Source organism: Callospermophilus lateralis, chromosome 3 (assembly GCF_048772815.1).
Source record: "Callospermophilus lateralis isolate mCalLat2 chromosome 3, mCalLat2.hap1, whole genome shotgun sequence".
Classification (NCBI taxonomy): Eukaryota; Metazoa; Chordata; class Mammalia; order Rodentia; family Sciuridae; genus Callospermophilus; species Callospermophilus lateralis.
In genome coordinates, this window is record NC_135307.1 from 165165409 (window position 1) to 165192597 (window position 27189).

The 27189-nt window shown below is 37.8% G+C and overlaps 1 protein-coding gene across 9 annotated transcripts in view; it reads right to left on the reverse strand.

Annotated features, from left to right (window-relative positions):
- Nucleotides 1-27189, reverse strand: part of Plcb4 (phospholipase C beta 4) — a 375572-nt gene that overhangs the window by 15839 nt on the left and 332544 nt on the right. For all 9 annotated transcript variants that reach the window (XM_076851531.2, XM_076851528.2, XM_076851536.2 and 6 more), the window contains 5 exons: nucleotides 19290-19378; nucleotides 18409-18559; nucleotides 13063-13112; nucleotides 12850-12915; nucleotides 4634-4749 (listed from right to left, as the gene is read on the reverse strand). In XM_076851531.2, the coding sequence (XP_076707646.1) occupies nucleotides 4634-4749; nucleotides 12850-12915; nucleotides 13063-13112; nucleotides 18409-18559; nucleotides 19290-19378 (472 nt within the window). The remainder of the gene's footprint in view (nucleotides 1-4633; nucleotides 4750-12849; nucleotides 12916-13062; nucleotides 13113-18408; nucleotides 18560-19289; nucleotides 19379-27189) is intronic.

The window sequence follows — 27189 nt, forward strand, 5'->3', positions numbered from 1 at the left end:
TTATATTATTAATTGAGCATTCCTCTGAAAGATGCATTACTCTAAAAATTCAACATCTTTCATCAAATCTGTTCCTTCTTCGGGGTTGGCACCCAGTATGTTTCTTTTCTAGTCTGTTATTCAGTGAGCTTCAGTATTACTGAAACACTGTCCTGCCTTTTTCTAGACAATATCTTTCACAGTAAGTGCAATGATACATGGTATTCAATGGTCTTAGGTCTGGACATAAGCTAAGCACTCCTATGATATTAAAAATCAGGATTGCTCTTTTTTCACATGTTGCATCATCTCATTTATTTTCTGGCTACATAAAATAATTTCTGTAGTTTTGAATATCCTCAACTTCATCTCATCCTTCCTGTTCTTTCCCATTCATCTTTTCCCTGCTACCTTAAAGATGTTGAGTAGAAAACACAGGAGAGACCTAGTTATCATATCATTAGGCAACAGCTGCTGAGCACTTTTAGATCCCGCCGCCATTTCAATCATTCCCTTCACTGAGTAGGCAAAGTAAGGAAACCTTTTACAAGTGAGTCTTGACTTATGATGGGGTCACATCTGCTAGATTCATTGTAAGTCGAAAATGCATCTCATTCATCTAACCTCTCAAACATCTTGGCTTAGTACTGTCCACTGTGGAGTCAAATATTTCCCCTTGGATGGTGTGTCTGTCTGGTGGCTGCTGCCCAGCATGGCAAGCTACTAGCCCAGGCAACGACTGAAATCTGAAATTCAAAGTAGGGTTTCTAAGCTGGGAATGGAACCATTATTTGACGCAGCTATTCCCCTTCTTGGACTATACCCAAAAGACCTAAAAAGAGCATACTACAGGGGCACAGCCACATCAATGTTTATAGCAACACAATTCATAATAGCTAGACTGTCGAACCAACCTAGATGTCCTTTAAGGGATGAATGGATTAAAAAAATGTGGCATTTATACACAATGGAATATTACTCAGCACTAAAAAATAACAAGAACATGGCATTTGCAGGGAAATGGAGGCATTAGAGCAGATTATGGTAAGTGAAGTTAGCCAATCCCTAAAAAAACAGAGGCCAAATGTCTTCTCTGATATAAGGGGGGGTGACTCAAAATGGGATAGGGAGGAAGAGCATGAGAAGAAGATTACCACTAAATAAGGAAGAGAGGTGGGAGGGAAAGGGAGGGAGAAGGGGAGTTGCACAGAAGAAGGTTGGAGACCCTCATTGTTATACAGAGTACATGTATGACGATGTGAGGGGGAAAAAGTGTGTCCCATTAGATTGGGTAGAGAGAAGTGATGGGAGGGAAGGGGAAGGGGGGTAGGAAGGACAGCAGAATAAAATAGACATTATTATTACTGTGTGTATATACATGACTGTATGACCAATGTGATTCTGCAACCTGTACACTCAGAATAATGAGAAATTATACCCCATTTGATTCAAATGCATGATATGTCAAGATCATTGTACTGTCATGTGTAACTAATTAAAACAAATTTTTAAAAAGTAGGGTTTCTAGTCAGCTATCTTGTTTTCATACCATCATAAAGTTGGAAAATCCTATGTCGAACAGATGGTTTATAGTTGCTTCAGAAATGAATTCTGCTTAAGAAATTTCCAAGGACTTCATAACCAGTTTCCCCATTCCTGGATGTCTTCCCAACTTGTTTATAGTCAATAATCTTAACAACCTTGATACCATGGTTAGTGACACTTGGGAACTCTGCTTAGAATATAGCTCTCCAGAAGAGAGTATATGATGTCTGATTTTTGAAGTTAATTTTTGTTTTTTTGACCTAGGTATTGAACCCAGGGATGCTTAACCATTGAAACACATTCTAAGCCCTTTTTATTTTTTGAGACAGGGTTTTCCTAAATTGCTTAGGGCTTTGTTAAGTTGTTGAGGCTGGCCTTGAATTTACGATCCTCCTGCCTCAGCCTCCTGAGCTGCTGGGATTACAGGTGTGTGCCACTGCACCCAGCTGAAGTGATGTTTAGTGTATTATTTAGACTTCTATTATTTTAAGTATTGGGGAAAAAATGTTCTCTGTGCAGAGCCCTGAGGCCATGTGTTTGGCAACATGGGGCTCAAGGAGAAATCTATAGTGCTGGAGTTGTGGCTCAGTGTTAGAGTGCTTGCCTAGCATGCCTAAGGCACTAGATTTGATCCCCAGCACCACATAAAAAAACTAAATAAACAAAATAAAGGTATTATGTCCATCTACAACTAAAAATATTTTTTTAAAGAAGAAATCTATAAAGTCTATAGATTCTATCATCTTGTCTACAAGATTCATTTGTTGAGAGACCTCCAAGACCTCCAAGGCTGACCAGGGCACTAAGAGTCCTAGGAGGAAAAACTATGAAATGTCACTTTGACTCCATTGAACCTTTGGGAGTAAGAACAATAACAAGGTAAAGATACATCTTTGTTTTCTAGACGCAGTGTTGTTGATTTAGAAAGTTGTCAAATACTTTTTAACAAAGACAAGATGATGCTCCAGTCTAATATCTCCTACATAAAGATTCTGGTTTTAAAAAAAATTCCAATATAGTCATTAAAAATATACATAGATCATTTCTGGGAAAAGTTGACTTGTGAATTCAAATGCTTATTCTTGGAGAGGACCTTAAAGTTCTCCAAAATTTCCTTCTTAAAACATGTCATTTGGATCTGTCTACCTCCCTTTCACTTTTTGGTTTAAAATTTCATTGAAAATAAGAAAACAGATTACCAATAGATATATAAATAAATATGTCAAATAAAAGCTGCTAATGTAGCCAGAAGTCTAAACAGTCACAGCTTCTCAAAATGTATCATATTCACCACCAATATGGTCACAAAAGCCATGAGCTGTGCCTGACTCACTTAAATACGTGTCGAAATGTTTTCAAAGCCCTGGTTCTTCTGCGATGATACACGGTGAAAGCAACAGCAAAAACAAAAGGCACACTATGCGTAATGCTAATGCTCTGTAGTTATGTCTAATTTGTATTTTTCTAGAAAATAAAGCTGTAATCAATATGAAGTTACCTCTCAAAAGATGAGGCTTGACATTAGGACGGTGTATGTAATTACCTACTACTTACTCCTCAAGCAAATTATATTGATTTCGTGTCATAAAATTAGATCTCTGGAACCAGAAATCGTACATAAATGTAATTGGTTCTGTTTTCAGAGTGTTAGTTTTGTAGGTATATCTTGAGTGGATTTCAAAAAGAAAAGAAAGAATCAAGAGAAAGGAAAAGTAATTCTTTTTTCTGCTTTTCTCACGCTCCAAAGATTGTGAAAGACTAGAAGATGGCAGGGATTTGAGGAAGGAGGGTAGAATTTGAAGGAAATCTACTGAAGGAAGACAAGACTGGACCCAAAACAATTCCCCAGAGAAACAGAATGTGTGTTAGTCTCACAGTATCTTCCTGAAGATGCAGGTTAATGGTAAAGGGAAAAGCAGTGCATGTTACAGTGTAGAAATCTATCAGAGACCACTTCAACCAAGTGATCCAGGTCAACATCACTGTCAATGAGATAGATCATCACGTACCCCTGACATCAAGAGCTGGCAAGGAAGCAGCATCGCTTCTGGGTGTGCTGTCCAAAGATGCATGCCCTCCCTCCAATCATGAGAAAACATTAAATCCAAAAGGAGAGACATTCTACAAAATAACTGAGCAGAACTCTTGCAAATTGAAAGGGAGAGACTATCATAGACTGGAGGAGACTGAGAAGAAAGTAAATGCAATGTGCAATTCCAGAGTGGATCCCAGAAAAGCAAAACAGAATTATTGGGAAATCTGGAGAAACCTGAAAGAGCAACAGAGTTTCACGAGTGGTATTATTCCAATGTGGATTTCATACTCTGATCATTGTACTGTGGTTATATGAGATGTGGACCTTTGGGGAAGCTACCTTAAGGGCATATGGGATTTCTCTGTACTACAGTGGTCCTCCCTTATCCACAGGAAACAAGTTCCAAGACCCCTAGTGAATGGCTGGAACTACAGAGAGTACCAAACTCAACTGTATTACGTTTTCTATACCTACATGCCTATGATAAAACTTAAGTTATAAATTAGGTACAGTAAAGTATCAGCGACAGAAACTAAAATTAAAATAGAACAATTAGAACTATATACTGTAATGAAAGTTAATTAAATTTAAGGCTTATTTCTAGAATATTTTCATTTAATATTTTTGGACTGCGGTTGACCACAGGAACTGAAATAACAGGAAGTGGAGTTACACAGAAGGGGGTAATTCTGTATTTTTGCAAACTTTTCTGTAAGTTTAACATTATTCCTAAAATAAAAAGTGAAACCAATTCTCAGAATAAAAAGTATTTTCTTTTCCATTACTTGTGGCTAAGATTTCTTTTTTGTATTAGATCTAATTACAATGAATGAGTAGGTTTCAGGGCTTCTGTTGAGAAAGGTTCCTAAACCAAGGTTAAATGGACTGATGCCTTGCCCTGTTTGGATGCTAGGGTGTGAAAAATGAATGAGACTCATTTCTCAGGAGCTCTTTTTAATGACAAAAACTGAGCCAACACTAAGTTCTTCCTTGGCATAAACAAGCAGCTGTACTGTGGGAAAAAGTAAAATATAAAAAGTGAAAAAGTATCCAGAAGAAAATAAGCAGCATTACCCCTTCTTCTTCATTGCCTTCTCCAGGATTTTCTCATGAGTGGATTTCTCTTTGTCGTACTGTGCCACAATTTTGTCAACTTGCGTGCAATGTAACTTCTGCATGGTACTGTGCTCCTGGAAGAAGAAGAATTTGCTGTTATGAGTTGGACTTTTATCATGGCTGGTACTTAATACCATTGGGCTGGCATCATTTCACCAGCTTTTGCAGGGTCTTTGGAAAGTCAAAGAAAAAGTAACTGAGTCTGAGAACTACATTTCCCATGCAAATTTTCTGTTCCAGGGCATGCCCAGCCAGGAAGCCCCAACCTATCTAATGAACACACTGACCTCAAAAAGCAACCCTGCTCAGGGCGGGCAGTGCCAAACATTTCAAAGTCTTTGCTTCATGTTTTCATACGATTCCTACCTATTCATCTCCTGCTATCCTGGAGACTGCTCTATTGTACCTTCTACACGCCAGTCTTCAAACCCTAAAGTGCAACCACTATACACACACACACACACACACACACACACACACACATATATAAATAAATATGTATATTTTGCAAAAGAGAAGAAATTATGTGAAATGGATTCTAAACACCTGGAACATTTTGGATTGTCTTGAATAGCATTGTTCCACCCCAGGTTGTCCCCATCAGCTGAATCTGAATTGACATCACTAGGTATATTCACTGACTTTCTTTTCAAATATACTCATGAGGATGATGAGAGCATTCAGGACTTCTAGCCTTCAGTTTTACAGATGTTTAAAATGTTTTCCGATCCGCTTCATTTAATCACTGAAATTAAAGCAGCAATGCTTTGAAAATAGAAATCACTTCTCTACAAACCTTATTTCCTCCTGGACAATGAGAAAGGCAGTAACTACGGCCAGTGACATATATGAAATCAGATTTCTTTTGCAGCTCAGGAATAATCCAGCACCACCAGTGACCTCCACCTCTAAATGATATTTGATGAAACAGATTAGTCTGGCTCTTAAGAAGTGGGGTGGTGCTTTTGACTGGAATGGACAGGTGTTGTTCAGTTTGTAGAACTACTACTAGAGTCATATTTCCTTTTGCCTTTTTAAAAATTCAATGACAATTTAAAAACAAATTACTTTTCTTCCTAAGTTAGGCATGACTTTAAGCAACCTGAATGCATGGATGTCTATTTTAAAGATTCATGACATAAAAAGGGGAAAGGGATTTTTTAACTTTAATGAAACTTTAATTCCCCAGCTCTCTTAGTGAATTAACACAGGACTGGATCTATAATTCATTTATACATAAATGCATTGATGCACAAGGCCACTCTCTGGGAGAGGAAGGGTAGGAGGATGGTGCTGGTTGGAAGGTTCCAAGAAAAGGAACTTAATGGGCACAAAAGTGATGTTATCTTCCTGTGGATTTAGGGTCAGATTGTTATATGCAATACTGTCTTGTTTAATTTGTACTTGGGACAAGCCTTAATATTGCTGTATTGGCAATGTGTACACCTTTGTGTTATAAACACACTTCAGTGAGAGCTTCTGCAAACTGGCATTAAGTGGGTTGAGAATATAGATTTCTCAGTCTCAAGTTGTGGAACAAGTCTGTTCAGCTTCATAATTGGGATAGTGATACACACTTCATAGAGTTATTTGGGTTCAAAGTAAATCTAATATAAATCATATTTCATATACCCTACTCAAAATACAATGACATACAAATCTATTTATACTACTCAATACCCATGATGATATACTGAGAGTGACTTGGGAATCAGATTAATTTAATCAAAAAACCTTTCCCACAAGCTTAGCCCACTGATATGTCCTTGAAAATACTTTCACATGTTCTTGGGCAGGGTGGAGGGTGAAACCCTTACTAAAATGTTCCGTTCCTAGTCCTCTAAGATTTGGAAGTCATCATGGTTGGTTAGCATGTGTGTTAATTTTGTAGGGCTAAAAAAATTAAGTTTAGCTAATGTATGTACAAATAATTTGAAAAATTAGAATACTGGATTAAATTGATTATGGTTAACAGAAGTTAAGAAGGAAATTGGTCCTAAAAGATTATCTCTGTGTTTCTCTCTGGACTCAAAACTCTACCCTTATGTGGTAGGCAGGGATTACTGAAGTGTTTCAGGATGATTTGGTCCCTAGACAACACTTTTTTTTTAGGAAGAAAGAGGGATCCTAATTATTGATTGCCATTTGACTCTGGGTCAAGCCTCAACTTCCCACTCCATATGTTCAAGGAGCAAGAAAATGTTCTCTAAGCCCATTTTAGCTCAAAAATATTCTATCATTTATTTTAGTCTTTTGCACCTTAATGAAATCATAAGACATTATCAAAGAATCCTAATTGTTTTTTATTCATTCAGATCAAGAATACCAAAATTAATTTTGAGATATATGGGGAGGGGAAATAATGCATAACTTTTGGCAAAATTTGTATATGTTTCTCATTCAAGTTAAGAAAAGAAAATTCATCTTTTAAGAAATTTACTGCTGCCATTCATTCCTGTGACCCATGTCACTATGGAGGTGAATTATCACACCACGGATGGCACTAAAAATCTGAGTTAACTCATGGTAGCACAGCATGCAACTTGGAGATAACCAACAGGCTGACTGTGGGTGGCTTCTGTGTCTTTGTCCCTTTCAGCTTCCTAACAGTTCTTGAGGTCTTAGCATGAATTACAGTTAATGAGTTCAAGAGCAGTCTTGCATAGCAAAAATCAAATTTTTCCACCAGAAGCTTTATAGGAATGGCAGATTTTAGTAGGTTTCTTGAGTATTTTATTTGACTCATTTAAAGTTGATACTGGTAACCCAAGGGTTGCATCCAGCCTACAGGTATCATTTTTAGGGTTTTTTTTTTTTTTTTTTTTTTTTTTTTATGGCCTACATAGTGTTTCAAGAAGACACTGAATTAGAGGCCAATATTAAAAGAGCAGGAAATTCATGTATAAGATTTTATGATTCTTTGTTAGAAAACCCAATTGGCCCATATACTCTGGAGACACCAACGGTAGGAGATGAGTCTCATTTGCCCTTGAACATGCATGAGCATTTCTGACCTTTCTTGAGTTTAGACCTGGTCAACTTCCTTTAGTTAATTCCTGCCTGGCCCCTATAGCCTTTGAATTGCAGTTTTTTTCCTAATGTTATTGCAGAAATTCACCTAGCTTTTTTAAAAAAATATTTATTTATTTATTTTTGCATTACAACTCTTAATACACCATTATATCATAATTTATCATATCTCTGATTATGTATAAGGTATGTTGACACCAAATTCACATCTTCATACATGTATTTTGTATAGTGATGAGGGTCTCCTTTCACTATCCATGCTATTCTCCTTCTCCCTCCTTTTCCCTCCCACCCCTATTCCCTATCTAGGGTAATCTTCCTCCCTTGCTTTTCCTCCCAACCCCATTTTGAGTCACCCTCCTTATATCAGGGAAGGCATTCACATTTGTTTTTTGGGATTGGCTAACTTCTCTTAGCAAAATCTTCTCTAATGCCATTCATTTCCCTGCAAATGCCATGATCTTATTCTTTTTTATTGCTGAATAATATTCCATCGTGTATAAATGCCACATTTTTTAATCCATTCATCCACTGAAGGACATCTAGGTTGGCTCCACAGTTTAGCTATTGTGAATTGTGCTGCTATAAACATTGATGTGGCTGTGTCCACAAGACAAGCACCAAAAAAACAAATCCAATCAATAAATGGGCCAGGGACCTGAACAGACACTTCTCAGAAGAGGATATACAATCAATCAACAAATATACAAAAAAAAATGCTCATCATCTGTAACAATCAGAGAAATGCAAATTAAAACTACTCTAAGTTACCATCTCACTCCAGTAAGAGTGGCAGCCATTATGAAGACAAACAACAACAAGTGCTGGCGAGGATGCGGGGAAAAAGGTACACTCATACACTGCTGGTGAGACTGCAAATTGGTGTAGCCAATTTGGAAAGCAGTATGGAAAACTGGGAATGGAACCACCATTTGACCCAGCTATTCTTCTTCTTAGACTATACCCAGAGGACCTAACTTTGGGTTTTAATTTTTTTTTGCTCTAAGGATCTGATCATCTTAAAAAGTTGAAAAGCATGCCCTTCTCTTAATGAAATGACCCTTGCTCAGGACCCCAAGGAGTCATGGGTTCAGGTAGAATTACTGTTGCTTAGTTCTGCTTTATGCATGTCTCATCTGTTGGACACATGAAAACCATTATCCTAGTTTCTAGTTCAAATTGAATAGATGGTTCTAGAAAGTGAGAGACAAGTAGGAGTTAGATTACCAGCTGTATTCAGAGGGTCAAAAGCAATTGACCATTACCTTTTTTTCAAAACATAGAGGTTTTAATGAACATCTTTATGTCACTTGGGACTCTAATGGTCACTATTCCTGTCTTCTCAGTATCCTATCAAGAGATCACAAGCCATTTTCATTAGCAAATGGTAGTCTCATGTTTGCTCCACTATTCTATCTTCATCCTGTAGTTAACCTTCAAGTTTGGATATAATCTTCCTCAGTAACCATCAAGATAACTAGTACATCAACACTGTCCAAGTAAATAGGGAATTTCCTCAACATCCCATGTGTTGTCACTGCATTTGACCCAATGAGAGTGGACTTGTTCATTTAGCGAAGCATCCAAATCCTACATAGAAAAATGCAATAAAGTCAGGCACAGAGGTGCACGCCTATATTCCTAGTGACTCAGGAGGTGAGGTAGGAGGATTCCAAGTTCACAGAAACTTGGTGAGGTCCTAAACAACTTAGCAAGACCCTATCTCAAAAAAAACAAACATAAAAATAAAAAGAACTAAGAATGTAGTTCAGTGATTAAGTGTCCCTGGGTTCAATCTCCAGTACCAAAAAAATAAATATAAAAAATAAAAAGGAAATAAGGAGTATGAGTTCTAGACTCAGGTAATTTGGGTTCAATTATCAGCTTTCTTGTTCCTTAACTTTGAAACATTAGTTAAATTGCTCAACCTCACTAGTCCTTAATTACCTAATGTGCAAACAAAGGCTCATTGAATGAGACAATGCACATAATGTCCTAGTTTGACACCTGGAAAACATGGAAAAATTGTAGCTGCTGTAATTGTCGTTATTATTATCAGTCCCAGTATATTTCCTGGTCATGCCTCAAGGAAATATTATATGAAGCCAAAAAAATTTACCTACCCAAAGGTCATTGAGGTGCATTCTCAATGACAGAAATCCACCTTAAATGCATGGGAAATCTGTTACATAATGCTGTGGCACTTGGGCATCAACTTCATTCCTAATTATTAAAATCTTTTCACTAGCATTCTCTCTTATTTCCTTTCTTCTCTCTCTATATTGCCTTTCCATACTCTATTTATTGCAAATAAGCAACAAAATTGAAATCCTTACTTTAAACATCTCTGTCTCTAAGAGCCCCACACTTAAAAAACATGCAGTATTTCCCAAATGGGCAAGGAGAGGAAATCCACTGAATGGAATTACTCATGAATTTAGGAACTCAGGTATTTGAAGTAACCTCTGTATCAGCAAATTTGCTGAACCATTGATTCGCTAATATAGGGAACATTAATAGGCCATGATTAGAGCTAACTTCAAATGAGAAAAAACTCTCAAAGAAGTGATAGGCTTTCAGGCCATACATTTTGCATCTTAATATCTAGAGTGATTCAGCAGTATACTCCTCAAGCCCAGGACTACAGGGCATGCCTTGGGGTGAAGCTTGGGAGAAGTATAAAGAATGGAATTCTTGATAAGTATAAAGAATGGAATTGCAAGGTTAGTTTAAAGTGACTCAGAAGTCATTTCAAAGTAAAAAATGAACCCCTATATCTCACTCTGCACAAAAAATCCACCCAAAGTGGATAAAGGACTTATGCATTAGACCAGAAATCTTGTGTCTACTAGAAGAAAAAGTAGGTCCAATTCTCCATCTTATTGGCTCAGGAATAGACTTCCTCAATAAAACTCCTAAAGAACAAGAATTAAAATCAAGAATCAATAAATGGGATGGATTCAAACTAAAAAGTTTCTTTACAGCAAAGGAAACAATCAAGAATGTGAAGAGACAGCCTAGAGAAATAGCAGAAAGTCTTTAATGCTTTAATCTTCAGGATATACAAGGAATTCAAAAACTTAACACCCAAAACCCCAAATAACCCAATCAATAATCATCAAAGGAACTGACTGAACAGGCATGTCACAGAAGAAATATGAATGGTTAAAAAGGCCAAATGTTCTTTCTGACAAGTGGATGCTGATCCATAATGTGAGGGGGCATGGAAAAAAATGGAGGAACTTTGATTGGGCAAAGGAGGAGGAAGGGGAGGTGAGGAGAGGAGGTATGGGGGCAGGAAAGATAGTGGAATGAGATGGATGGACATCATTACCCTAGGTACATGTATGACTGGACAATGCTATATCATGCATAACCAGAGAAATGAACAGTTGTGCTGCAATTGTCTACAATGAATCAAAACACATTCTGCTGTCTTATATAGTTATTAAAATAAATAAACAAATAATTTTTAAAAAATATTCAAAATCTCTAGCAATAAGAGAAAGGCAAATTAAAACCACACTGAGATTCTATCTCACTCCAGTCAGAATGGCAATTATCAAGGATAAAAGTAACAATAAATATTGGCGAAGATGTAGGGAAAAAGGTTCACTCATATATTGCTGGTGGGACTGCAAATTGGTGCAACCACTCTGGAAGACAGTATGGAAATTCCTTAGAAAACTTGGAATGGAACCACCATTTGACCCAGCTATCCCACTCCTCGGTATATACCCAAATGACTTAAAATCAGCATACTACAGTGACACAGCCACACCAATGTTTATAGCAGCTCAATTCACAAAAGGTAAGCTACAGAACCAATTTAGGTGCCCTTCATCAGATAAATGGATAAAGAAAAAGTGATATATATATACACAATGGAATATTACTCAGCTATAAAGAATAATGAAATTATGGCATTTACCAGTAAATGGATGGAACTGGAGAAGATCATGTTAATTGAAATAAGCCAGTACTCCCAAACCAAAGATGGACACATTCTCTCTGATATGTGAATGTTAATCCATAACAATGGAGGGTAGAGAGGGGATGTATGGAAATTCATTTGATTAGACAAATGGGAATGAGGGGAGAGGGGATGGGAATGAATATAATATAACTTTTCCATGCTCACATATGAATACATGATCAGTATAACTCCACATCATGTTCAATCGCAAGAATGGGATCGAAATTGTAATGAGTTGCACCACATGTATGTATAATATGTCAAAATACACCCTACTGTCATGTATATCCAAACAAAAAAAAAAGATTTAAAAAAATGAAGTATCTTTTGCTCTTATTGCCCTTCACAGAAAAGGGCAAACACTGTCCTCCCAGCAGTAGCCTCAGCAGCACGTGTTACACTGTTAAGAAAGGAAAATGAGACTGCATTTTTCTCTCTTCTTTGTGATGGAAGAATGGAAAAAAAGGATCTTGTTGTGAGCTGGAATATTTTTCAACACCTGGAGAATTCTGGGCCCACCTACAGATGTTCTCTTAAACTTGCAACCAACCCTTACAATTTCTCCCAATCATTGCCAAAAAGATTTCTTATGGGTTAAAAGGAAAAATAAATATGTTTCAGAAGTAGGCTCCTGAGCAGAGCTTACATAACCCTGAGTTGGGGAAATGAGAAGTGTTTCCTCTCCAGGTATTGAGGTAGGAAGTACAGAGCTTGCTAGCTTCTTCCTCCACACAGTGTGTGCTGAACTATCAGACCCAGGGAATTAGGGTAACCTACAGGCATTGTGTGAGCTAGTCATCGACAGTCAGGCTGTCACCAAATGCTTTATATAACTGTTCTCCCAAGATTTTAAAAGTTATATTATTAGTGGAACAATTTTGAAATGGGTGAAGCTTCATTATATTTTTAAAATAATTGTTAGGAATGCAGGCTACAAAGCAGTGACAACGAACTCTAATGGATTCTGTATTGCAATTCCATTGTAAATCAGTTAAAATGAAGATACTGCTGTCTGGTTAGCTAGGATGAGCTCCTAAGTAGTGCTTTTGTCTACGAATAACTGTTCCATACATAACACAAAATAGAAGCTATAGGTTTTCATCAAAGTGAAACACAAAAAGAAAGCCAATGAAATTAAACACACACATGCACACAAAAGACATTGTACCTTTGCATGTTTCTTCTTTAAAGAATTTAGCTCCTTCTGTTGTTTCTTTAAATGCTTCAAGTAAGCCTGTGGGGGGAAAAAGAGATTCCAAAATAAGTTGTGTGTACGTATGTCTGTTTTGTAGTCAGAATGATTGCAATTGGAGAAAAACAAAAATATTTTGGTTTTACCAACATGCATAATACAAGAGTGTCTGCAAAATGGTCAAATTACCTTCATCTGCTTTAAATCTTCTATCCTCACTTGAGGGATAAGTTCAATGCCTAAAAAAAAAAAGTCATTAAATGTTACTGTGCATATTAAAAATCAGAAAGGATAACTGTTCATCTGAAATTTACAGATTTGAGAACTTATCTAATGACTTTGAAGCAGAATTACATGTAATGTTATGGATATAAACACCTTAAATTCCTATGATACAGCATTTAAATAGACCATTGAAATGCTTAGTATCTTAGGTTCCCTACAAGAAGAGCCTGAGAAGGAGATTTCTGTGCATATGATATACTGATGGTAGACTCTCAGGAGAAATCCAAAAGGGAGATAGAGAAAGGGAGGATAGGGCACAGGAAGAAACTGGGTGTACTTCTAGCAGAAATGCACTCTCAGCCTGATCCTATGTATAAATGGCACTCTTGAGAGTCACTCTACCAGGATGAAAAGAAGGTGGGCTTTTGTGACTTCAGATGAGTCAGCTGAGAGCTTCAGAGGTTTAATAAAAACCTTTCAGGTAAGAGAACTCCCATGGCTTGGGAAAATTTCTGGAAAAGCACCGCAACTAAGGTCAACATTCTTAGCAGTTGGTAGATGGGCTAAGCAACTCCAAAAAGGGATCTGATCAGGCACAATGTCATCTATTACAGTTACTTTAATCATCTGCATTTCAAGGCATATAATATCAGTCAACTAACTCTCAACTCTATTTCCAAACTTAATCATCATCAAAGAACAAAATGCTTTTTTTTTCAGTATCATTCTTTTAACAAATTTCATCCTTGTACGTTAGTAATTATAGAGTGGAGCAACATACAGGACATAATGAAAATTATTGTATAACAGGATGCTGCCATCAGAACCTCCAGTAATGCAATAAGTCAGCCAACTATCTGAGTAAAGCTAGCCCAGGTGTTGTTATGGCAACCACCATTGCAGAAGAATCTGAATCCTTAGTGGTTTCTGTTCACAGATTTTCATTTGGGGCCAACAAAATGAATGTGTCCTCTGCACTGTAATTGATTTCCATTAGACTCCAAAAGGCCAGGGTAGGATATATTCAAGAAACATCCAGCATCAAGTCCCAGGCCAGTATTTCTCCAGCTTAGCTCATTTTAAGATTTGCACATCCAGTATGAGGATGGGAAGGCTGTAGAGGCAGAGTCTTGATAGAGAGAAATCAGGGTTGGCATCTATAACATTTTAGGAGAGGAATGTGAAGGGTTTGTGGGGTCCCTCTCTGGTTTCTTGTGTCTGAGATCACAAGCCACCTTCCTGCTTTTTGGCAGAGAGTAAATGAAAAGGTGGTGTAGGGCAGGGAACTGAATCCTGGCACAGCTAATAGCTCTTTATCCTTGAGTCTCAGTTCTCTAGCCTATAAAAGGAATATGCAGGATTTGGCGGGCATATAAGATCCTTCAGAGATCTACCAACTACTATATGATCTTGACCCAGATGACTAGATTTTCTTTTTTCTAAATATTGAGAAGCAGGAACCTGCAAAAACTTACACCTCCCTCAATAACATTTGTTGGAGAAAGACACAAATAACTTGTAAAATTTTTGGTTCCTATAAATGATCTAATTAGAACAAAGAAACATACATTTTACAGATAAGGAAACTATACATACTCAGTTCTATCTATTTGCCTAGAGTAGTGTGATCAGTAAAACTTTTATAATTTTTTCTTTTTTCTTTTAGTTGTAGATGGACACAATACCTTTACTTTACTTATTTTTATATGGTACTGAGGATCAGTGTCTCACACGTGCGAGTCAAGTGCTCCACCACTGAACTACAATCCCAGCCATGGGTAGAAATTTTGATGACAATGGAAGTGTCCTATGTGCGAGGTGTCCAATAGAGAGCCACCACCTACATGTGTGGCTCCTGAGCACCTAAAATATGGCAAGTGTAAATAAGAAACTCAAGGTTTAATTCTCAAGCTTAAATGAAATTAAATACATTAAAAAGCCACAAGTGGCTTCAAGTCTCTATCTTGGATGGTGGACAAATACAGGATTCTCTGGTAGGAAAGTAGGTCAAGTAGCACATTTCAGGCTCCAAAGATTCTGGCTAATTGAATTTCCACTATATAAAGTCTTGTTCTTATCAACATAGTTCCTCTAAAATCACCTGTTTTCTCTCAATCCCTAATTTGAAAATTAACTAGGAACTGAGTAATTTCTCTTTAATTCTTTTTCTTTAAAATGGAAAAGGTTATGAAGCAGCATGGGTGCAGTCACTGCAAATCCAGGAGAAACAGTCTGAGAACCTCCCAGCCAGCACCTCACCTTTGAAGAGGAGAGGAATCCACTAGGCTGTATATTATACCCTTGCCACATGGGATTTCGCTCAGGGCCTTGTTTCACCAGCACCTCTCTTTTGTTTCTTTCTTCTGTTTCTCTTCCTTAGTTCCTACTGACAACACCAGTGGTCTACCAGAGCTGGCATTCCATGTCTTATGCCATATCAAGCTTTTCTTAAAGCCAGGTTCCCACCCTCATCATCCAAGTATCCCTGGCTCCACGGTAATTTTTAGTTATAAGTTCCTGAGTCCTGTCCATAATTCCTTCTCAAAACGAATTCTTCTGTTTTTGTATTAATTTTTTTTATTACTGCCTTTAGTTATACATAACATTGGGTTTCATTCTGACATAATCATACATGCATGCAGTGCTCCACCTCAGTCCCCAGTATTTCCTCTTTCCCCCCACTCCTCTTTTCTCCACTTCCCTTTCCTCTATTCTCTATATCTTCCTTCTATTTGTTGTTTTTTTTTTAAATTTCAGCTTTATGTATATTTACATAAAGCACTGAGAACTATTTCTTCTTATAAACTTCTCTTTTTTTCTTTCTATTTTCTATTCATTCTGCCTGACTATTCTTATCACCCCTCCACTTGATCTGTCCCTCCTTCCTCCTCTTAATCTACCACAGATTTACATGTTTCTTCCCAGATGTATCAGCAACAGCTTGAATTCAAAGATGTTCAGAATCAGAATCATTTTTTCCTCCTCTCAATGACTCTCAAAAACAGTTCCTCCTCTTAACAACTCCACTTTGCTTACCATCCAGCTCTGGGACCTCACCTTGAAGTCTCTGAGTTATCACTGACCCTTTCCCTCCCTATTCTTCCTTCCCTTTCCTTTTCTCCTTCTGACTACTCCTAGCTCTATCCAGGCCCTCCTTTTCCACTGTCATTCTTTCATTAGCCATCTCCTTTCTAAGAAGAAAGGCTGCTTAACCCTTCTTAGACATGGTCCCAGAAACACACTGATGATGAGGTGGGTCTCACCTGTAAACCTTTTTCTCTGGTTGTTAACACTTTATAAATATAACATGGTATATGCTGTGACAGAGGCATAATTCTTAATGAATCTTAGCATCTTGCCCTTTCAATTAATTTAGTAATTAAGACAGTACTAATCTCTTAAAATTCTTCATTCATTGCTGTGCCCCATCTCCTTATTGGGGTGATCCAAGAAACCTTTCCAGACCAGGAAGAAAGCTTGCCATGACCAATTAGCATCGCCTGTGCCCTCTTTCCCTGCACTGAATTGCTTTCCATCTTGTTCCTGCCCAGGCTGCCTTCTCTGAGCGTCTCCATCCTTCTAAAACTTTCCATTTGAATCAGATCTATGTTTTAAGGTCCAGCTCGACTGGGACCTTACCGTCCTCCCCACTTGCAGGTGTCCTGAGTAAGCTGCCCAGATGAACAATAGGGAGACCCTTCTTGTCTGAGCATCCATGGGGAAGACTAGAGCAGAGTGACAGCTGCTTGGCTCCTTCAAATGCAGCCTTCTTGGGAACCAAGGTAAAGCAGCTCTAAACACAAGCATGTTCCCTCTGGAACAAGGATCACTCTTGTCCTAAGTTGGTCACATTCTTTCTCAGGCCACCTAACACCCTATAATTTCTAATGTCTTTATGTATTGGTGGATGTGAGACAAGAACTTTAACACAGCTCCCTCATTTTCCACTGTCCATCTCTGTCTGAGTGGCTAATGTTCATAATGACCAGGGCTAGTATGCAATGCCCCAAGCCTGTGTCATTACAGTGCTTCATGTTCTTTTCAAGAAAGAACAGACAAACAGCTGCAGGACCAGGGCAAACTGAGATACTTTGGGCCTTCTCATTTTCTAATTTGTTTCACAAAGCTCAATGCACAGTTTCCCACTAAATTACTACATTGCTTTGGATTGGAAAGGTCTGTCACTTCTTACCTTTAACCGCAGCACTGTGTGTACATAAGTGTAAGAAAAACTTGATTTTCTTATATTGAGGACACTGAAATCATGCATAAATGAATAAACAAAACTGACAGTAAAAATCCATAAGGTAAAAGAAAAATTCTTATTGCTGTAAGAAGAGTGACTGTCGTAAATGATTCAAAGTCAAGGAGGATATTTAAAATGTCTAATTATCAGTGTTGGATGAGCACCATTCAATCAGAATAGAAATCTAGCCAATTAGAATGAAAGCCAACTTTAAATAACCAGCCCATTTGGCTGGATACTAGCACACGGGACATAATATTGGGTGATGATACCTCTCAAGAGCTTCTGTTTCATCAGGTGGAAATGGCTTTCAAATGTCCATCTGATAATGTCACAAATAAGTGAATAATCATGAGTGCTAAATATCTATGCATGGTGATTGGGAGACATATCAATAAAGGAATTTTAGAAATGTCCAAATAGTCACAACTATTGGTTCATGAGCCCACTGCCTATCCAGAGAAGCACAGTATCCACAGGACAGTGGGAATGAGTCAGCTACTAACATGACTATGTTAAAGGCTTTTTTTTTTTCTTTTAAATCCACAAAGGGCACTGAACTTAAACATTTTCTCAAACTATGGATGTTGCATCCCATGTAACCAAGGTACAGAGGCTCTAGTAGTTGAAACACAAATGTTCACTCTCTCTCTCTCTCTCTCTATATATATATATATATTTTTTTTTTTTTCTTTTGAACTCAGGGGCACTCAACCACTGAGCCACATCCCCAGTCTTATTTTGTATTTCATTTAGAGACAGGGTCTCAATGAATTGCTTAGTGCCTTGCTTTTGCTAAGGCTGGTTTTGAACTCTTGATCCTTCTGTCTCAGCCTCCAGAGCCACTGGGATTACAGGTGTGCAACACTGTGCCCAGTTTTCACCCCCTATTAAACAGGGAAATTAAGTGCTTTGTCCAATCCATAAGAAAATGTGCTCCTTTGCAGTTTTAAGATCAAGTGAAAACTGGCAAAATTAGTGATTCTAAATCCCCTTATGAAAGACAATTTTAATAGCGGCTCCAATTGCCAGAAGAGGTAAGGAGCCCCACAACTCTACTGCACCTTTCTTGGCTTCCACGCCAGGGCCCAGGGCAGCTGTGGTGGTGGGTCTGAGCTCAGAGCTACTCTGAGGGGTCACATTAGCTTTGGCTGGGTTGGCCTTTCCTTTCTTGTCGTTCTTGGAAGTGTCGCTGGGCACATCAGCTATGTCACTCTGGAACAAAAACATTCAGACTTACCCAAATGAAAGTCACCAAAGATTTAATATCTTACACCTTGTTTTAGTGGATTCCATCTAGCCTCAGCCTCTCCTGTTTCCCTGCCCTGGGGTTTTACTCTCTGAAAGGGTCTTTGCCTGGGAGGAGTAGAGAGGATGTGGATTCCTTAGGCATTAGCCAAAGGATGGAGACAAGGAAAGATAATGGAACACTTTTCCAGCTCCTGGAGAGAGGGCTTCTTCTACTCCAGAAGGAGGAGTTTGGTAAATAAAGCATTTAAAAATAAAAGAATCAACAAAGCATGAATTGGAATGGGAGGCATTGATACAAGGGTTAAAAGTTAAAAGTTAAAAGGTTAAAAGTGAAGACAAATGCTGTCTTCATTCATTCACTGAATTGGGTTAGTTAGTCCTTCAAAAGCATTTTATATTGTAAATTGCTCTAATATCATCACAGATGGTTTCCAATTCATTTCTAATGGGGCAGGGGTCCTCACATGTGCTAAGCTACTATCACTGAAGTGGCTTTTTCTGATGGTGGCTACATTTTACTCAATAGCCTATACTGTTGTAGACCCTTGAAACTATTAGGAAATCAATAAGCTCAGTTTTAAAACCCCCTTTAAATCTTCTTCAATAATTTATTACTTTGTCTTGCTTTTGTAATCACGGTTTGGTGATCAAACTCCCCCACCTTGACTATATCTAATCAACCATGTCTACTTACAGTTTCAATGCCCATAGCTCTCATTTGGTCTGCTCTCTTTTCTGTAATTGAGAGAAATTTCTTTGGATCTGATAAAGCATCCACAATATCTGAAAAAGAAGACGCAAGAGCTGTCAATTCTCTGTCTTACTGAAAACACCAAGAAAATACAGCTAATAAATTCTCCATAATCCTGGACACCTGTGAAGCTTCCCATTAAGAGTCTTCTCCTAGGATGAAATACATGGGTAAAAAAGCACAGCTAGTTGCAAAAAACAAAACAAAACAAAAAACAAGAAATAAAGAAAGGCAAGAGTCAAAGACCAAATGACTTCCTCTGTCCTCTTTGTTGTTCCCCAAATAATGAAGATGGATGGCAGGGCGAACCGAATGAGCTGCCATGGGTTCTTGACTTTTCATTTACTTTGTGTGACTTTGAGCAAGTTGATTTATACCCCCAGTGTCAGTTTCCCTATGTGAAGATTGGGGTAGATACCACCTGCCCTGCAAAGTTAATGTGAGATCAATGAGATGATGAATGTAAAATATGGTAGGTGCCACTAACACCATCTTATTTTAAGATTCAGAAGGCTAATGTTTAGTTAAAGCTAATTTTATTTCCATGGTAGATAAACTGAAATATTTCTCCAGTGTTTTCTCAGCTAGGAGTTGCACTTAAAAAACAGTAAAATTTCGGGGCTAGGGTTGTGGCTCAGTTGCAGAGCGCTTGCCTCACACATGTGGGGCACTGGGTTCAATCCTCAGCACCACATAAAAATAAATAAACAAAATAAAGATATTGTGTCCATGTGTACTTAAACAATATTTTAAAAAGCAGTAAAACTTCATCTTTTATATAACATTGTTTGATGAGTTCCAACTACTTTCAGAGTTTCATATAATTTTGCATAATTTACCAACACTATAGAAGGAATAATTGGTCTTCCTAAAACATTCTGTAATTTACAAATTTTAAAAATGGTTTTGGTTTATACATTTTCCCCTAACAGAATCACCTTCCTAATTACATTTTTAAGATGAATTTTCTCAGCACATGGGACATATAATTCTGTTTAAATGTTTTCCTTTCCTTTTTACAATACAAAATTAAATAAGCACATGGTAAATGTTTAAGTGTATAAAGTAAAAAATTCAACCTTCTTTCCTGCCAATCCTATATCTCAAAGGTAAATATTGTTATTCATTGCCTGTATGCTTCTAGATTTTTTTTAAGACTCCAAATAGTTTCATAGTTTTCTATACCAGTTTTTAAAATTTCACATATCTTAAAAATACTTCCATGTTGGCAATTTGGATCTTTTATGTTAGTTGTAAGAGCTGCTTAGTATTCCTTTTCCTGGGTAGTGGTAATCTGTTTAACCAGTTTCCTATTGGTAAACAATTGGGGTCCTTTCAGTTATTTGCTATTAAAATACTGTTGTGGTGAATGTCCATGAATACTTCACAGCAATAGCTTTGTATGTGTTCAAAGGATAATCCCTAGAAGCTAGAATGGTAGCTAAGGAAGTGTATTGGTACTGTGGTTGCTTTTGCCAAATTGCCCTCCACAAATGCTGAATCAAATTATTTTCTATTACTAGTATATGATGAAGTCTGATTTTGGTTATCACAACGTGGCTCCTGAGAACATTTTGCCCCTTTTTAATGGATGTGGACAAAGTAATTCTTTTTTTTTTAGAGAGAGAGAAATTTTTTAATATTTATTTTTTAGTTTTTGGTGGACACAACATCTTTATTTTTTATTTTTATGTGGTGCTGAGGATCGAACCCAGTGCCCCCGCGCATGCCATGCGAGCGTACCACGGCTTGAGCCACATCCCCAGCCCACAAATTAATTCTTAAACCTTGCTCAAGGAAAGAATCACAGTTATTTTTGAGAATTAATATTTAGGAATTTACCTATTTTAACTCTATAGGCAGGTGGTGTGTACTTGGAGGAGCAGGTCATTGGAGGGAAAGTCTTTTGGGGTTATATTTTGATCCTGTTGAGTAGATCTCCTTCTTTCCTTCCCCCCGATTGCTATGTCCTGAGGTATTTTCCTCCTCCACACCCTTCCGTCATGATGTTCTGCCTCATCTTGGATCCAGAACAATGGAGTCAACTGACTATGAAACCCATGAAACCATGACCCAGGTAAACTTTTCCTGCTTTGAAATTGTTCTTGTCAGGTCTTTTGGTCATCGTGATGAAAAAGCGGTCCATAACAAATAATAATATCCTATGTTACAAATTTGGCAGTGATTTCTTACTATGACATAATACATAGTCCACCTTAATATTTTCCCCACTTAGATTTGTTTGAATCAAGATACAAAGTCCACTCTATGTCACTGATATACTATGTCTCTGAAGTTAATCTCTTCTATTTGATTTTTATATTGCATGGATCCAAGACATATGAGGTGCCCTATAAAAATGTCCCTTATTCTGCACTTATCTCCATTTTTTTTTTCCAGCTCTAAGGCTTGACATTCTCCTTTTGCAAGAATACTTGATAGAAAGTGCTGTGAATTCAAATGCATCACATGGAAGGACATAAAGCCTGGTTGTTCCTCTTGGGATGGTAAATTTATCCAGTAGGCTCATCTTGATCTCTGCATCTCTATAAAATATGGCTCTTTCCCTTCACAACCAACTGCTGTCCCTCATGGTAATACTTTGCACCCAACAATACTGTTCACGGTACTGTCATCTCTCTTTAGTTGCATTTCATAATGAGGACATATGAAGCTATTAGAGCTCCTCTGATGCTGAATCAGCTCCTTCCTGCACTGAATCCCTATGCTCTGTGGTCACTAGTTATCTGCCATGAAATGATGTGTTAGGAGCAGCACATGAGTTTCCTCAAGTCATCTGCATGCCATGGGATGGGCCTTATGAATCCTATATAGCACATGGGGACGCATTTTGACCAAGCTGGACTTTTCAACTGTGTCTGACTCCCAAATGCCTCTTTGTCTTTTCAACCACACTGTCAAAGGGCAAAGTGAGGTTTAACTTGTGTCCACTTAACTATCTCATCTTTCTCTGGATGAGAAGGTCTCCTCCAGTCTAGGCCTTTCCCTACTCTGACACATCAGGGACACTTTGCCTTGTGTTCAATCCCAATAGCATGTTTCATTAGGTGATCCACAGGGATGGCTTGTTAGGAAATATATACTTGCTTGTCTTTAATGATTGCATGTACAATTTGAAGGCCTGAAGAGAGTTAATGACATTTTTGAGGGATAACTGGAAGTCCTACCGTTAGGAATAACAGATAATGCTTTAGTCACTTAAAACCAGTTAAAGCAAGGCACTGAAGAATCAAACAATCCACAATCCTTCCATCTTCACAAACCACTGTAGTTTTTGCATATTTTGCTATGACTTTTGCACCTGAGTTCATGTTTTACATAGTTTCCTTAAGGTCATATAATCGGCTCTATATTTATTTATTTATTTTTAATAAAAACTTGTTTAAATTAACTTTCATGGAACAAAAAAAGGTGATTACAAAAGGACTAAAGGTCAAAGATAAGGCTAAAGTTACCAGGTTATTGGAAACGGTTGTTTTATTCCTGGGAAATCTCAAATAACAAATTAAGATACTTTTAGAATATCTAATTTGTCATGCAGTGGCAGGTACTTATTCTGCAGTTAGATCTATGCAGAAGGGAAACAACTGCATAATCAGAAAAGTTCCAATCAAATTTTTCATAAAAGTGTTCAGCACTAGGGAAACCAGGCATTAGCCTCTTTTCTATAATTTCCGCATTTTAACTCACTTTGTCCTCCGGCCAGAGGCATGTACATCTGAGATATTGAGAGATAGATAGAAAGATAGATAGCTATGTAGATAACTGATAGATGACAGAGTGCCACACACCAAAAAAGAAAATTAATTTTTAATAGTCACATTTAAAATAATGTATAACTAGGAAATCAGAAGTATTACCTCAAATGTCAAATACCTATATACTTGGATAATTCTATTTGCAAATACTATTTATTTATTTTTCTTTGCCTTAACACAGAAAAATGATTTGAAGAAATGCCTAAATAAATCTGGCATATTCTTAGTCAACATTTTGCATCTGCAAGCAAACATAGTCTTTTTCTTTGGTGCCAATATGACATTTCACTGGGCTCTGTTCAATTGGTTGGGGGTGAGGCCAGTGTGGGTGCGTGTATCCCATTTAATTAAGGGCCCCTCAGGGCAGTGGCAGGAACTGATTTTAAATGCTGATCAGCATTTGTTAGCAGGTGAATATGTCTAGCCTAGCCACACTGTACACCTAGACAGGGTACAGAGCTGCATGCATAAACTCCTCACTCTGCAGAGAACCCACAAGGTAAGCTAAAATATTCTTGACCCTTCGAGGGGCTCTGGAACCTGCCTATTTAAAAAGAAACCAATTTGCTTTATCTCGTGTGCTTTTTTCTTCTAGGTTTAACTGAAGCTTTGCTCTTGTGTATTTTTAAAAAAGTACCATCTATTTCTGTCATTTCCAAAAGCCTCTCTCTTTTGGTGAAGACTCCATATATACTGTGCTTCCTTTTCCCTCCCTCTCTCCCACTCTTCCTTCCTCACCTCCATATAGAATTGAAAGCATCAATTTAGGTGTCCCTAAGCATTAAAGATAGCAATCCACTAATATAGACTTTGAGACTTCTTTTTGGAAGAAGTAAGGTTTTTAAATGTGTTTGCTTATCCATTGTTTTTCAAGGAATTTGGGTGTCTTGGTACTGAGCACCAAGACTCCCCCTTGTCACTCCTGTGTCTGTTTTTGGCTCAGGTTCCCTTAGAATCTCCACTCTATTATTTCTGTAATCAACAGACAGTGGCAGAAGAGAAACACATATTCCTAATGGCTGTGAGGTGATGTTAATAAAGATCAATAAATCTCACAACAAATCTCATAACCCTCTTATCTTCTACCAAATGATTAGCCATTTGTCACAATAATAGATCTTTCATTTTGCATTTCCTACAATAATAGATTTTTAAATAGGTGCTCAGGGCAATAGTATCCGTTGATCAAATATGACTGGGAAATACTTATGCTCTCTCTTCTTGTAACATTCATAAGACATCTCAAGACACTGTATTAAGGAGCCTATATCAATTGCTTAATATACAAATTTCCAGTGAACTTTTTTTTTTGTTGTTTGGTTTTTTGCAGTGTTGGGGATTGAAGCCAGGGACTTGCACCTGCTAGGCAAGTGCACTACTACTGAGCTACATTTCCAGCCTCTCCAATGTATATCAGCAGAATCTATCCTGCTTCCTTCCCCTCCAGATCTATTCTTGGAATTATTTTTCTTTTTTCTTTCTTTTGTTTTTTTTTTTTGTGGTAATGTGGATTGAGCTCAGGGGCACTCTACCATTAAGCTACAGTCCCATCCCTCTTTATTTTATCTTTTGAGAAAGGACCTCACTAAGTTGCCCAGGCTGGCCTTGAACTTGCTATCCTCCTGTCTCAGCCTTCCAAGTTGTTGGGATTACAGGTGTGTGTTCCCATGCCCAGCTCTTTTTGGAGTTCTATATTTAGTAGTTGAGAAAAGGCCATAAAAATATATATATTACATGTGTGTGGTCCTGGATTCAATCTCTTGCTCCAAAGAAATAAAATATAATACTATGAGCCTGCAAATTGAGTTTTCAGTACATATTGAATAGAAAGAATATGACATTTTGGCATTCACTAAGGAGAAGACAAAGTCCAGCAACTTTAACTTGCATCAAGAAGTCCTGAGATCCCTGCTTCAGGAATGGCACTTTAATTGAGGATGCTCCTTCTCTGGAAATATCTGGTGTAAGAAACAGCCAACTATCTTTGGAAAGGGTTGGAAAACAACCGCGTGAGGTTGTGGGCAGAGTGAAGGAGAAAACATGCCGCCTACCTCCCGGATGTATCTTTAATCATAGGGGAGGCGGAAAGGGGGAAGCAGGCAAATAAACAAATGGTCACTTCATCCTGCTTTATGTAAAATAGCCAATCTGAGGAAGAGGAGACAAAATCTACAGCTACAGAAGTAATGATGAGCACTGCTTCAGGAACGTAATCTGGAGAGGCCCAGGAAACAGCTCCGAGTGTCATTTAAATATAAAGCTAAGGCTCCATATATTCTGGAACCCTTTAGTAATAACAAAAGGGCAGAAAATGATAAAACCCATTCAAATCAACAGTGAGTGGGAAAACAGAAATTCTGACACTCCTTTAATTGTCACTGGCCCTGCAACTGTTTCCTGTCCCCAACAGCAATGGCTAACGGTGACAAAGCTGCATGATGAGTAAGTTCTCTTGCCAGCAGCGTGTGCACCCACAGACAAAGCAACAGAGACAACCCCCGTGCTCTTAGTCCCACTGACTTTGACAAAGGCAAAATGGCCCTTAGCACCAACCTAGAATTTCTATTTGTATGTGAATGTGGGAGTAAAAGATAGGACTCATTTTTTTTTCTCATATTCAGTAGCAAAATAATATTGAAATAAGTAAGACAGAGCTTTTTCACTCATTCCGAGTCATCTATTTCCTAAATATTACCATTTTCTTTATTATGCCAAAATTTAGTTGCTGACTAAGAGAATCATTACAGTTCGCATCCGGACTGCTGAGAAACAGAATTCTCAATGAAAGTTCTGACGTTCAAGGTAGCCATGTGCTATATGCTCTGAATGTGGTCTGTTCCCATCAAAACTCACACTGAAATTTAATTGTCAATGTAATGATACTGAGAAGTGGTAGGGGCCTGTAAGAGGTGTTTAGATCATGGAGGCTCCATGCTCATGAAGGGATTAATGTAGTTTTTGTAAGAGCGGGTTATCTTGAAAGCATGTGATTGTAAAAATGTCCAGTCCCAATTGTCCCCTCATTTCTTTGTAAGCTCTCACTGCCCCTTCTGCTTTTTCCATCATGCATGGAAAAGCACAAAGACCTCATCAGAAGCCAAGCAAATGTTGCTGCCCTTTCTTGGACTTCTAGCCTCCAGAACTTTGAATTAAGCCTCTTTTCTTTATAAAGCACCCAGTCTCAGTTGTTCTGTTATAGCAATAGAAAATGAACTAAGATTCTGTATTGGTTCGGTTTTATTTTTGTGTGTTTGGGGAGTTATTATACAGTAGTAATGAGGAAGAGATTTGATTGCCTCTGTTTTCTAGGGGGCAAGGACAGAAAATAGATAACTCATGAGAGTGAAAGAGGAGCAGGTGAAGAAAATGGGCTCTGGAGCTATTTCATGTTGAGAGGTAGCTGGGTCAGCCAGAGTTCAAAGTCTCTACAGAGTTCCAGATGCAGGAGCGCAGAATTAATTAGGAACAATTACAAAAGCAGCAAAGTTCCTCATCTGTAGGAATCCATCACCGTACAGTGACCTCATGGAATAGAACTCCAAAAAATAAGTGACCAGGAACTCCTGTACACACTTGTCTAAACTTGGAAAGTTTTTCTTGTTTCTGTAAAATGATGTCACCCACCTGACATTGCTACCAATGCATTAGAATTCTGAAACTTCTTAGTAGGCACAGGATTAAGAGATTTTTCTTAGGATGACCATGACACATTTATTGACTGTGGCATTTCATACAAACTAAAGGGTAAGTTATGGTGAGTGAAGAAAATAGAACCAATGGATTTTTCTTTACCTTGTTAAAAATACACAAAAAGGAAAAGAAAATTAATGGAGGGACTGCTATGGTCAGTATTGTTCCAAGAGCTCATTTGATCCTCGTTTTGTGAGGTGGGGACCAATGTTATCCAATAAGAGCACTAAGATATAAAGCATTCTGCTTAATTCTATGAGGTCAGATGGCCAATAGTCAGCAGTTCTTAGGTAACAGCTATGTGACCTTAGTGAAATAGCCTCCTATCAGCCAAGCAGAATAGTCTTTGAATCATCAACCATTATATCCATAGA